At 42.2% G+C, this 13,353-nt stretch overlaps 1 protein-coding gene across 2 annotated transcripts in view; it reads left to right on the top strand.

The window, feature by feature from the left end:
• Nucleotides 1-10,420, top strand: part of LOC126354533 (beta-1-syntrophin) — an 879,981-nt gene extending 869,561 nt beyond the window's left edge. Inside the window, exon 7 of one of the 2 annotated variants that reach the window (XM_050004264.1) lies at nucleotides 8,715-10,420. In XM_050004264.1, coding sequence (XP_049860221.1) covers nucleotides 8,715-8,807 — 93 coding nt within the window. In that variant the 3' untranslated portion in view covers nucleotides 8,808-10,420. The remainder of the gene's footprint in view (nucleotides 1-8,714) is intronic. The other variant, XM_050004263.1, reaches the window with a different exon arrangement.
• The last annotated feature ends 2,933 nt before the right edge of the window (nucleotides 10,421-13,353 follow it).

Here is a 13,353-nt window from a genome sequence, read left to right as displayed (position 1 = left end):
GCCAGTTGTCCACACACAGGCACAACTGGTCATAATGATGTGCACAGAGGCCCTACTCCATACAGATGTCACAGGGACAGTGGTTGCAGCATTGGGAGTTGATGGTGGGAATCCATTTTGGGTGAGCACCAAACCCACATGCCCAGACAGCCACTCTGAGGCAGGAATACGACAATATCTGCACGGGTTGGAATCTCTGTTTGGGTCGCAGGAGTGTTCAGGTCTGACACCCGTAGAGCAGTTCGTGAGGGCTGTTATTGCCGAATGGTGTGTACCACTAGGAAGACAGAAATTGATCTGAGGCGACGTCAGACAGGGACAAAGCCATGTGCTTTTTCATTTGCATTTTGAATGTTGTAATTAACCTTTGAGCCTCACTGTTGGACTAGAGGTGGAAGGGCGGTGTGAAAATATGGTGAATCCGGCAGGTGTTGCAAATGATGCAAACTCCTGCAACACAGACTGAGGCCTGTTCTCACAGACGATTGTTGCCAGTAGTCCTTCGATGGAAAAAAAATTTTGACAGGATTACCAAGGTGGCAAAGCCTTAAGTTGACAGGCAGAGAACAACATATGGGAACCGAGAGAATGCATCAGTTACTATTAGCCAGTATTAGCATTAAGGAAAGGGCTGGAAAAATCAATGCGAAGATAGCCACAGACTTGCGAAGGTTGTGGCCATGGAGAAATGTTGTCCACAGGGCAGCTTGCTGCAATGTGCATTGAGAACATGCTGTAACCAAATAAGTGATGTCACTGCCCAAACCAGGTCAAAAAACATGATGGCGGGCTAACACCTTGGTGCGTGACATGCCCCAGTGATCAGCGTGCAGCAATTGCAGTATCTCCGAATGGAGAGCCGAGGGAACCACTACATGAGGAGCTGAACAGTCTCTATCAAGCAGTAGGACACCATCAATGACAGAGAAACAATGCGAAAAAGTTACAGAGCAGGTCGGATGCCCCTGATGCAGGCACCTCAGGCCAACCATGTTGTATGCAGTGTGCCACTTTCTGTAAACTCAGATCAGTAACACTAGCCTGCTCGGCCTGAATGCTAGTGATCGGAAAACCATGAAAAGTTTGTTGAGTGCATTCATCAGTGAGTAAACAGAGTAACTCCTCCCAGTTAAAAACTGAGTCGAGACTGGAGTTATCTTGTAATTGTACCGAGAGAGAAGAACAGCGCCCAGTGTTGAAAGTGATGTGCTGCATTGTGTAGCAATGATATTGAGGGGTTAAACAGTAAAGCTAATGGCTTGTGATCCATGATGAGATGAAATTTTACATTGTACAGAAAAACGTGAAACTTCTTTAAGGCATAAACAATGTGAGGCCTTAATTCTCCATTTGTGAATATGTAGTCTGAGCCGAATTAAGCATCTTTGATGCGTATACAATAGAATATTTATGAGCTAATGTCACCACCAGCCGATGCTGGGAGGCATCTGTTGCTGACAATAATTGTTGACCCAGTTGGTAGGTTACACAGATTGTAACATAGACATCAGTTTGTAAAATGCCATTTCACATGCCTGCAACCAGTGGAAAAACATCACCTTATGCGGCAAAGCATGTAACGCTTGTGCAACAGGTGCCGCCTCCAACAAAAACTGATAATAATAAGCAATCTCACCTAAAAAAATTGTTGAGTTCCTTGGCCAGCATAGGATGCAGAAGAGCCACAACAGCAAAGACATTCTGAAAAATGAGTTTGATACCAGTGATAGAGTCCTCAAACTCAAGATAAACAATAGAAGGCTGAAAGAAGCAGCACTTTTCCAAACTGCATTTTAACACAGGAGCCTGTGACGCCGAAAAGAGGGGATGTAAGTGTTATAACCTTTAATCACAATAATTGCGTGGATATTCACACTCTCTCTTAGAACAATAGCTGATCACATGATTACTACTCAGTCTCTCGTATTCGACTGCCGTGCCGTGACATGCGGCCGGCGCCGTTCGTAGCTAGGTGACGCTCCCGCACTCAGCCGATTTGCGGAGCGCCTCTATCGCCGTTTGTGCGTACTGTCGTGGCGGCACTGTTAAATGTCGTGGCACTATCACAACACTTTTCCCCCCTCGAAAAAAAAAAAAAAAACACTCACTTCCCTGGAGACATGGACAGCGCGGAGACATCCATGGCCTTTTGTGAGGCTCCGAGGAGATCTCACACAGAGACAAGAGAGTATGGTCGAAAATGTCCAGGACAGAAGCTCGTGCGTGGAACGTGCCTCCTGGATGAGATGATGGGTGAAAACTCCGGAGCAGCATCCATAGGTGTCACGGACCTGGGAGTGTGCTCCAGCGAGATGGGTCCCGGAGAAGGCGGCGTCGCAACTGGGGCCAGTTCCGGCATACTCAGAAGCGGCAACGACGTCGGCTGCATCAACACGGACGGTAGATTGGCAGCAGCGACAGGACTGGCGTCTCGGGCTGGTGGAGGCGAAGGATGGGGCGGTGGCATCGGCGTGGCCACCACTCGTGGGCGCATATGGTCGTAATGGCGAACAACCGTGCCGTCGCCCGTACGGATTCCACAAAGCCGGCAGCCGCGAAGAGCCTTGACCACTCCTGGAATCCATTTACGGTCAGATCCATACCATCGTGCCCACATGTTGGCGCCCACCAAGTATTTTCCCGCACTAGGGGACACAGTACAAGGCCTGACAGGGTGAAGCAGGTGCAGTAGAGTGCGCGGTTGGCGGCCATGCAAGAGTTCAGCAGGGCTGCGATCACCCAGAGGCGTGAAGCGATAAGAACTCAGAAATTGCAGCAGGGCGTCATCTGTGGAAAAATCACTAAGGAATTTTTTCATCTGGCATTTGAAAGTGCGGACAAGGCGCTCGACCTCCCCATTCGATTGCGGATGGAAGGGAGGTGCTGTAACATGATGAATCCCTTGTCCAGTACCAAAATCACGGAAGGCCTGCAAAGAGAACTGAGGGCCATTGTCCGTGACGATCGTGGATGGAAGACCTTCTAGCGCAAAGATTTTGGACAAAGCCAGCGTCGTCGCCGCATTGGTGGGTGACGGACATCTAACAACAAACGGAAACTTTGAGAAGGCGTCAATCAACAGTAGCCAATAAGTACCAAGGAAGGGGCCAGCAAAGTCGGCGTGCACCCGTTCCCATGGCTGAGCTGGATCAGGCCAATGAGAGGGCATTGTACGAGGTGCCGCCAGTTGTTGAGCACACTGGCCACACGCAGCAACCATATGGGCGATGTCCGAATCGATACCGGGCCAATAAACGTGCCTGCGGGCCAGGGACTTAGTCTGAGAAATACCCCAATGGCCTTCATGCAACAGTTTGAGAACATCTTTGCGAAGAGAGTCTGGCACCACGACCTGTGGAGATGCGCCATCCATGGCCAGAAGAACAACACCATCACAAACAGACAGACAAAGGCGCAAGGCATGGTAGTTGCGAAGGGGATCCGATGCCCGGCCCTTGGTCCTGTCCGGCCAACCTTGTTGAACAAAACCGATCACCCGACGCAGGACCGGGTCCCACGCAGTAGCCGACGCGACCTGCGAACCTGTAAGTGGAAAGCCCTCGACCGCACGACGTTCTTCCTCATCAATGTGGAAACAGAGGAGTTCATCACGATCAAAAACAGGGTCGGGGCCCATCTGCAATCGCGATAATGCATCAGCGTTGGCGTGCTGGGCTGTGGGGCAATAGTGAATTTCATAATGAAAACGAGACAAGTATAAGGCCCAACGTTGCAGGCGGTGAGCTGCCTTATCCGGAAGTGGCGCCGATGGGCTGAACAGAGAGACCAGCGGTTTGTGGTCGGTGATGAGGTGAAACTTAGAACCATACAAAAAAACTCTGAACTTTTTTAGAGCATAAATGATAGTGAGCGCCTCCTTTTCGATTTGAGAGTAATGCCGTTGCGCCTCGTTGAGGGTCTTGGAAGCATAGGCGATGGCTCGTTCCGACCCATCCTCATACCGATGGGCGAGAACAGCCCCTAGGCCATACTGTGACGCGTCAGTCGCCAGAACCAAGTGCTGACCCGGACGGAATGTGGCAAGACAAGGCGCCGACTGCAAATGAGCCTTCAGGCGGACAAAAGCCTGCTCACACTCGTCAGACCAACAGAAGGGGACGTTTTTGCGTAACAGCTGATGCAGAGGATAAGCTACCGCCGCTGCGGATGGAATGAATTTCTGATAATAAGCAATCTTGCCTAGAAACGCCTGAAGTTCTTTGACCGTAGACGGCCGGGGTAGAGCGTTAATGGCTGCAACGTGCCGACAGAGAGGACGTATACCCTCACAGGACAAGTGGAAACCAAGATACTCAATGGAGGGTTGGAAGAACTGTGACTTGTCCAGATTGCATCTCAACCCAGCCGCATGCAAAACCCGAAACAGTGAACGTAAATTACGAAGGTGCTCCTCAGTGGAGGCTCCCGTGACAACAATGTCATCCAGATAGTTTATGCAGCCGGGAACGGAAGCCGTGAGCTGTTCCAAAAACAGCTGAAAAATGGCCGGTGCGCTAGCGACGCCAAATGGTAATTGCTGGTACTGATACAACCCACAAGGAGTGTTGATAACGAGAAATTCATTGGAAGTAGCGTCCAATGCAACAACTGATGGTATGCCTCCGATAAGTCAAGTTTGGAAAAGAACTGGCCCCCAGCGAGCTTGGTAAACAACTCCTCAGGACGGGGAAGAGGATAAGTGTCAATGAGGCTCTGAGCGTTGACGGTGGCTTTAAAGTCACCACACAATCGCAGACTCCCGTTTGGTTTAGAAACCACGATTGCCGATGCCCATTCGCTGGAGGTAACCGCAAGGAGAATCCCTGCAGCTGTTAACCTGTCCAGCTCAGCCTTGACAGGTGCACGCAGCGCCACCGGAATAGGGCGTGCCCGGAAAAACTTAGGGCGAGCCGTAGGTTTAAGAGTAATGTGGGCTTCAAAATCCTTGGCACAACCCAGACCAGCAGAGAACACAATCCATCCAGCTGTTCATACGGAATATCCTCAGATACGAGGTGCACATCATCATCAATGGAGAACCCGAACAACTGGAAAGCATCATACCCGAAAAGGTTTTCCATGCGCTCATGATCCACCACATAAAACGTGAGGGGCCGAACAACAGACTTGTAGGCAGTGGAAGCATCAAACTGGCCCATGATAGGAATTTTCTGTTTATTATAAGTCCTCAGATTTCGCGTAACTGGAGACAAAGGAGGGGAGCCCAACGCCAAATACGTGCGAGAATTAAGGATAGTTACTGGGTCCAGTTAGCAAAGGAGTTGATACATCTGAGGTGATTATCAAGACAAAAAAAATCACATAAGGTTATATTAGTCAATCCACGTGCATGAAAATGTTGCCGCAGCCATTTTTGTAGGATTCCCATTCTTTGACACACTTACTGTAAACTGGAAATGACAGGGGATAAATGACTGGAGTAGTGACAAGCAAAATGGGAGGTGCAAGGGGCAATGTGGCAGGTGACGTAGATTGACACCGATCCGAACTGGCCAAAACAGATGCAAGCATTTGCAATCCCTGGATCTGATTCTATTGCACTGTGATGAATGCCTCCTGTTGTTGACTGAGATGTTGCAACACTGCAATAAGAACCCCTTGCTGATCAATCAGCCGGTGTAAAGACTCGTCAGCAGCACCATCAGACATTGTAGATACAACAGAGGACCAAGCAGAGACTGAAAACTGTGCAGAGAACAACGCCATGCTCGTTGTCACTTGTGTTGCAACTGGGACACACTATACAACCTCGAATGTTAGTAAAACTTTATTAGACTGTGGCATGTATGCCAATCACCTTACCGTACACTCAACACAGTAAGATAAGGCAAATGTCTGCAAGTAGTCGTAACATGATAACTGAGTGCAAGCATAGAGCGGCATGGTTTAAATAGGCACTCACCCATGGTGAGCTCTATCGGAAGTTCACAGTATTGCTCTTTCACGGCACACTGTCACAGATCACAACACACTGCTAATGAACGTGGCTTTAAAGAGTGTGCACATTATTTCACTCCTCACAATAAAGATGACATGTTGAGCTGTAGACACGCACAATGAAAAGGCTTGCACATTAGCTTTCAGTCAAAGGTTTCTTTAGAAAAGGAAAAATACACACACATTCACATTCATTCACACAAGCACACACACCTCATGCACACATGACTGCCATCTCTGGCAACTTGGACTGGAATGCAACTGTCATGTAAAATGGAAGCAGCAATCTGGAGGGGCCGGGGAAGGGATAGCAGGGTACAGGTGGGTGGAGAGAAGGGTTCTGTTCTCTGAAGAGCATGTGGGGTCAAGACTGCTTACATGCACAACATCGGGAGACTGTGGGGAAAGGAGGTAGGAAGGGAAGGGGGATGGGGGTGAGGGATAAATGGGAAGAAAGAGGAAAGGAGAGGAGCAGGGGAAGAGGAACGATGGTCGGGCATATTGCCAGAGGATGGCACCCGAAGAGTGTGAGGGGTCAAGAATAGGGAGCAAGTGATAGGACAGGGGGGGGGGGGGGTGGAAACTGCTGGGTGTAAGGTGTGGTGACAGTAGGTTACCATAGATTGAGGCAGAGCAGAGAATTTGTTGTAAGGATAAACTCCCATCTTTGCATTCCCTCATTATGTGCTGCTCTCAGCCAATGCATCCGCCCATCTTTTCTCTTCCACTAGTCTCCTTTTGTGCCCCCCATTTCTTCCTGCCTCAATGTCCCACAGCCTCCCAACGCTGTGCCTGTTGGCTGTCTGGTCCCTGAATGCTTTGCTGAACAGCGCTCTTCTCTCCTTCCACGTGCTTGTGCTATCCCTTTCCCTTCCTCACCTCCTCCAGATTGCTGCATTCATCGTATGTGACAGTTGAATTATGGTCCAAGATGGCAATCATGAGTGCATAAGGTGTGCTTGCTGTGTGAATGAATGTGCATGTGTTTCCTTTTCTGAAGAAGGCTTTGGCTGAAAGCTAATGTGTAAGTGTCTTTTCATTGTGCCTGTCTGTAAGTCAATGTGTCATCTTTACAGTGAGTAGTAATCTTATCTTTTCCTCATATTGTAGATGGAACAAGTTCCTTAATTCCTGTACCTTCCATTGATTTTAGTAATTCTGTAGGAGTCTAAGTGTCTCATTTAGTTGGGTTTGGGCACAATACGGTTACTAAATGATGTGTTCATTATTTAATAATCTATTTCTTTCACATCAAATTCTTCTTCTCCTTCTTCTTCTGTTACACAACCACACCACTCTTCTCTATTGTAATGAGAACTTGTAATGGGAGCATGTAAATTTGTGCAGAGGTAGTAAGGCTCATTTAAATTTGGGGAATAATTTGATCACTATTTCTTACAGAAGCACATTGTGCTGCCACTTATTGTACCCATAATTATGCCAATTGCTGTGCCACTGTTACTAATGTTATTGTTATTAACTTAAAGTTGTGTAATTGGAAGTATTTGTTCATTTTTTCCCTTCAGCTAACCAAATGATGCAAACTTTCAACGTCGAAACTCCAAATAATAGAACTTTTGCATCCTTCATTTTACTTGTGATAAGTCACTCGTACAAAATATCCACTTGGGGTATAAGATGACTCACTAGTTACCTCTGGAAATTTTGCAGTACAAATGACCACTATTACATTATTTTAGACATCTTCATGTCTTATAGATACCTTTTTGTGTTTGATCCAGAGGTTTCTTTCCTAATAATTTATTAACAGTCCTATCACATACAGTTTTAAGTTCATGACTGAATTCACCTTTTTATGACAATCACGAGTTCGTGTCATTACTACATTTGTAAACTGATACCACATCTGTAAGTATTCATGGTTAATTATTTCATACTTGCAGCATTCAGAGCAAACTGCAAAACTGCCCATAAACATAAATATTGATTGCTTACAGGATTATCAAATAATTACAGAAGTTTACTTCTCCCATGTGAATATTTCTACAGAAACATTGTTCAATATTATAAAGCAGTGCTTTCTGTTGTCTTATTGTATTAGAATATCAGTTGCTTGAATATGGAAAGAAAACCACAGAAAAAATGAGTAGGATGTCTGAGGTGGCATTATTGTAGCTTCACTGGAATTAAAAGCTGAAGTTGCCACATTCATAAATTTTGCTTGGAGCAATATATGGAAGCTTGTGTGACAGAACTAGAATTTCATAACAAATCCCTTACAATAGTTGAGTATATAGTGAGCCCCAGCAGGTAATTTTAATCTATTTATTAACAACCTTGATGCTTTATTGTCCTACCTAACAATAAAAAATAAAGAATAAGCATTAGTTAGTGATTTTAATATAAGTATTTAGATTCTATTAGAACTCTTCTGGTAAGAATTTATTTCAGTCAGTAATATTATCATTCAACTTAATTCCTACTGTACACTTCCTAATCAGGGTAAGTAATTGCTCAAAAATAGTCATTAATTACTTGTACTTTTATCATCTTCCCATTCTATTTGGTTCCTAGGTTACCCATCTCTTCACTCATCTCCTTATCAGGCAACAATAATTCCCATCTCATTCCCTAATCAAGCTACAGCAGTAAATGGGGGGGATTAAGGGAGAGAGGGGAGAGAGAGAGAGAGAGAGAGAGAGAGAGAGAGAGAGAGAGAGAGAGAGAGAGAGAGAGAGCACATGTAGTCCATCATTTTCCAATATTTTATTTATTCTCTCTTTCTGCTTTTCCAGGAACTGGATTTGGAGTGCTGTCCTAAGCCTTTTGTGTTCATTCTCCACAATTTCCTCTCAGCCAAGATTCATCGCCTGGGACTGTATGCATAGACATATAGCTTACCTGACAATTTTGAGCCTGCCACTGATTGTTGTTTGCTTTCTGTATCTGCCAGATATACCAAAGTTCGGTATACTGCTAGTGTTACCTCAGAACCATCTTTGTGCTACATGGAAATTTTTATATAAAAATATATATATATACATGTATACATGTTATCTTTGTGGGATTTTTGTGCCTTTGCCATCATTTTATACGTTACAAAATGTTTTGTACTTTTTCAAGAACAATGATGATGTGGTAATATTGCTTATGATGTTACTTTGACATTTTGTAAAGTGTATTAGTGAACTGGCAAAAACATGTATGCCATTGATGATCGCACAATCTCACTACATTGTAAATACTGTACTTCACAGTTATTGTTCCTGCAGTCTGAGTAGTGCAGTCCTGTATGAGGCATAGAAAATAGTGACAAGAGGAGCATAATTAAGGGGGCTAATGAACAGTTGTTTGGACATAAAAAGAGAATATATTGCTGTAATTTATTTTTTTGTGTAGTTGAACAAAGGAGACACCGCACTGCTTGTCATGACTACTCTGCATTAGTTATTTCACTTTTACCACAGATATTGTGTACTTCACATTTTTCTTTCAATTTTTTTATTAGTTACATGGTGGTGTTATCTATTCTTGCCAGTTGTTCCATTTGTCAAGAACTCGTTTTAGCCTTCAGTCTACTCTAATTTCTTCTTAGTATTTTTCATCTTTTAAATGGATCAGATGTTCTCTGAACTGCTCACTTCTTTGTCAAGTAACCTTAAATTTATATCTTGGCAGATTTAGTGTCTGTTGAGAGTGTATTGTGTAACAGCTGTTAAGATGAATTGCATTAATTTTGCAAGTAAGGCTGATAGTGTAAGGACAGGTAATCTGCAGTTATTGTGGTTGGAGAAAGTTGCATCTGCTGTGTCCATGCAATTTGAGAGACATATCAAGTAGACATTTAGTCCATACTGACATTTGTGTATAAATCTTTTTAAAGCTGTTCTTATGAAAGTTGTGTTTAAACTTGAATGTGGTTTATTAGGCTAAGCATGCAGAAACAGTTTTTCACCTTCCTGCACAAATATTTATTGTATTATTTGCTGTGGAGTAATGTGCATTTATTTTTTGATATAAATGTTAAAAGTTTTAATCTACTTTAACCAAGACTTTTAATTCACAATGTTTTTCATTTATTAAATTATGTATTAAAATGATGTAAGTTAATATTATTCAATAAAACAGCTGGGTGTGTAAGGCTGTTAGCCAAACTATTCTGTGTGTGTGTGTGTGTGTGTGTGTGTGTGTGTGTGAGAGAGAGAGAGAGAGAGATATGTTTTATCAATATTAAGGCTTTCTCTCCAATTCAATTGTTATAATATAAAGTTACCAGCTCAACTGATCGTTTTATGAACATAGCTCAAGGTATGTAAATAAGGATGATTTGATTCTATGACTGTCATGCAATATGTGACTAGTGCTTGCTTTGATAGATAATTTTATTTTCAGAACATAGTTGATTGAATGTAATGTGGGACTGTCTTCTGTCCCTAAGTGGAAGTTGTTATCTCTGATTAATAAATATTGATTTCAATAAAAGTAGTTGTTCATATATTCCAAATCAATGTTAGTGCCTTTATTAGGGCAGCTTCCTTTCTTATGCCTGCACCAATGAAAACAAAAACTGTACTTTTGTACAGTATGTTTTTATTTGCCCAGAAATAACAATTACATAAATTTTCAGAAGCTGCAGATTTTTAGTGATTGATAGCATTCCTTGCCACTTTAAACATATTGGATACATTTACATCTGTCATTAACAAAGACATAATTCTGATATTAGAAACAGACTGAATCAAAGCTAAAATTGACTCACCAATGGAAGCGATTAAAACTATGTGGAATATTCCAGGAGGTTTGAGATCGCAGCCAGATGATGTCAACATCTGGCCATGATATTCTTCGTGACAACCAGTCAGCAGTCTTTTGATGAGCTTTACGCTGGAGATTGTCCGTGCATGTCACTGACTTTAAACTTAAAACTGCATGGAGGCACATGCACATAGGTTACCGCTGCATGATCACCCATACTGCGTTGAGTGTAGCATAACTCCATCTGCATGGTTATCAGTAATGTTATGTTCACATCCTCTGCTGGATTGTGGGCCCTTGGGGCTAAAATTCAGTGGCCAAAATAATAAAATTAATTATTGCTATAGATGTCATTAGGCATAAAATTCTGTATTTCTGAATATGTTGAAGAAATCATCAGGTCCAATGCCTTATCAAGTTGAAAGTTGTCACAATATCTTCTGTTAGAAGTATTTCCACAAATTTTGTAATAACCAAATCCCAGAATTTTTTCACGGCCAAGATTTCCGTGGCAGAATAATGCTTAGAATGTCCTGCAGAGATAAAATGCTTGGCTATGGTTGACTTTGCTGGACTGTGAAAGGCAACTGTGGCCATCATGTTCCAAACATATTTCATGTATCATGCATTTGATCTGATCATTGTAGTCTTTGTGAGATTGGGATGGTATTCTGCAGATGCCACCCTTTTGCAAACTAAGATCATATTTTACCAAGCCAAGAAGGGCCCATGTCTTTGTAAGTCACCAGAATAATATTTCTTTAGGATTGTGTTTAACTTGAACATCATGTTGCCCATATATGGCAGGAACAACCTGGAACTGAACTGCTCCTTCTCCTCTTGATCTATTAAGTGGTCATGTTTATTCCTTGTTAGAACTATGCGTATATAATGTGGATAATATCAATTACGAAACTTCCTGGCAGATTATAACTGGGTGCTGGAGCGAGTCTCAAACTCAGGACTGTGAAAGGCAAAGGTCCCAAATTCGAGACTTGGTCTGGCACACAGTTTTAACCTTCCAGGAAGTTTCATATCAGTACACACTCCACTGCAGAGTGAAAATCTCCTTCTCGAATATCCATTATCTTTGAACACAGATTAATTCCAGATTCTTTGTAAGGTTGTCTCTGTAAGACACATCATTTACCAAGATTCAGCGGTAAAGGATAGTAGCAGCTGGGCACTGCAAATACAGATCCATATGTGTGGATGGTGTATGAAATATCCTAGTGATACATGCAGTTTTTGAATGATTAAGATGTTTAGAAATCATAGACAGTCACTGTCTTCCATTTCAATGTTAAATTCTTTTTCATTGTGGGGCCATAACACAAAAATTTAATCTATGATTGGTAGGAGACATTTTGTTTAAGTTTCCAAAGAAACAAAGGGTGTGCTTGCAGTATTACTGTCACGCATGTACAGTTACGTATATCTTATATGGGGTAATATTTGACAGAGGGCACTAAGATTGATAGAGGGTGGTTGTGCAGTGGTGAGTTGCGTGCATATACCTTCTGACAGATTTCAAGTATAAAGGGAGTAGTGCACAGCTTCAACCTCCAGTATAAAACTCATCTGGATGTGGCTGAATGACTGACAGCCAAAATAAAAGGTAAGACATCCATATCTTCTGACTGTAATTTCAAAACCTTATGAAATACTCATTACAGCAAGAAAACTTCAAGAATCATAGGAAGTACATTTCTGTAGAAAACAGAGAAACAAAAACTGTAGCAAATCAAAATAACAAGTTATCAAAATGGTATGAAAACCTAAATAATATAAGCAACATTAGCTAGTTTGTCTAACACAAACCCAAACTTTCTTGTTGTGTATTTAAATTAATTCACTGAGGTTTTTTTTTGGACAAGGCAGGTATCTTTGAAATCAAGTAAATTGTAGAATGAACATTATCCTGGGACTAAAATTTAGTTTTTAATGATATCAGTATATGATGGCAATTAACAACAATGCTGATTTATATATCACAGGAAATGTCCTGATTGATTCACTGACTCACTAATGCCCAGCCCAAACAACTAAGGATAGAAACTTGAAATTCTGCGAGTTTGTTGATCATATACCATAGGGATTGTTTAAGAAGGGATTTTTTTTAATTCAACCCCTAAAGTGGTGAAACAGAGGATGAAATGCTATTTGAAAATATGTCATTATTAAAGCAACTTTGAAGCTAGCAGTACGAAAACTGGTATTTTGTTTCTCATTCAGAAATTAAAAGAAATACTTGTTTCAGCATTTTTGGATATTCAGCACACAAGGGGATGAAATAGGTAGTGAGGTTTTTTTATTTAAAGTATTATTAAAGAGCTATTAAAGCATTTTTAAAGCTACATCTATAAAATTGGTACTTGAATTCTGAGTTTGAAAAAAATTGGTTAGGGGGTAAATAGGGGGTGAAAATATTTCATTATGAAGGCAGAGTTGCTTTTGGTGATAACTACATCTGGAAAGACCATACTTGTCTGGCCTTACTTCGGATGAAAACTTTAGAAGGTTGCAATTTGTGAACATCATCAAAGAAAGCTATTTAACAGTCACCAAAACAAATCAGCCTTGTCAGAATTGCGTAGAAAAAGAAACAAATCTTTAATACATTAATTTTTCAGTATGCCTAATATATGTTTATAAAATTATTTTTGTTGTAATGACTAT

Source organism: Schistocerca gregaria, chromosome 3 (genome assembly GCF_023897955.1).
Source record: "Schistocerca gregaria isolate iqSchGreg1 chromosome 3, iqSchGreg1.2, whole genome shotgun sequence".
In the NCBI taxonomy this organism is placed as follows: Eukaryota; Metazoa; Arthropoda; class Insecta; order Orthoptera; family Acrididae; genus Schistocerca; species Schistocerca gregaria.
Note: the sequence above shows the minus strand (reverse complement) of the source record. Positions and strands in the feature narration are given on the sequence as shown.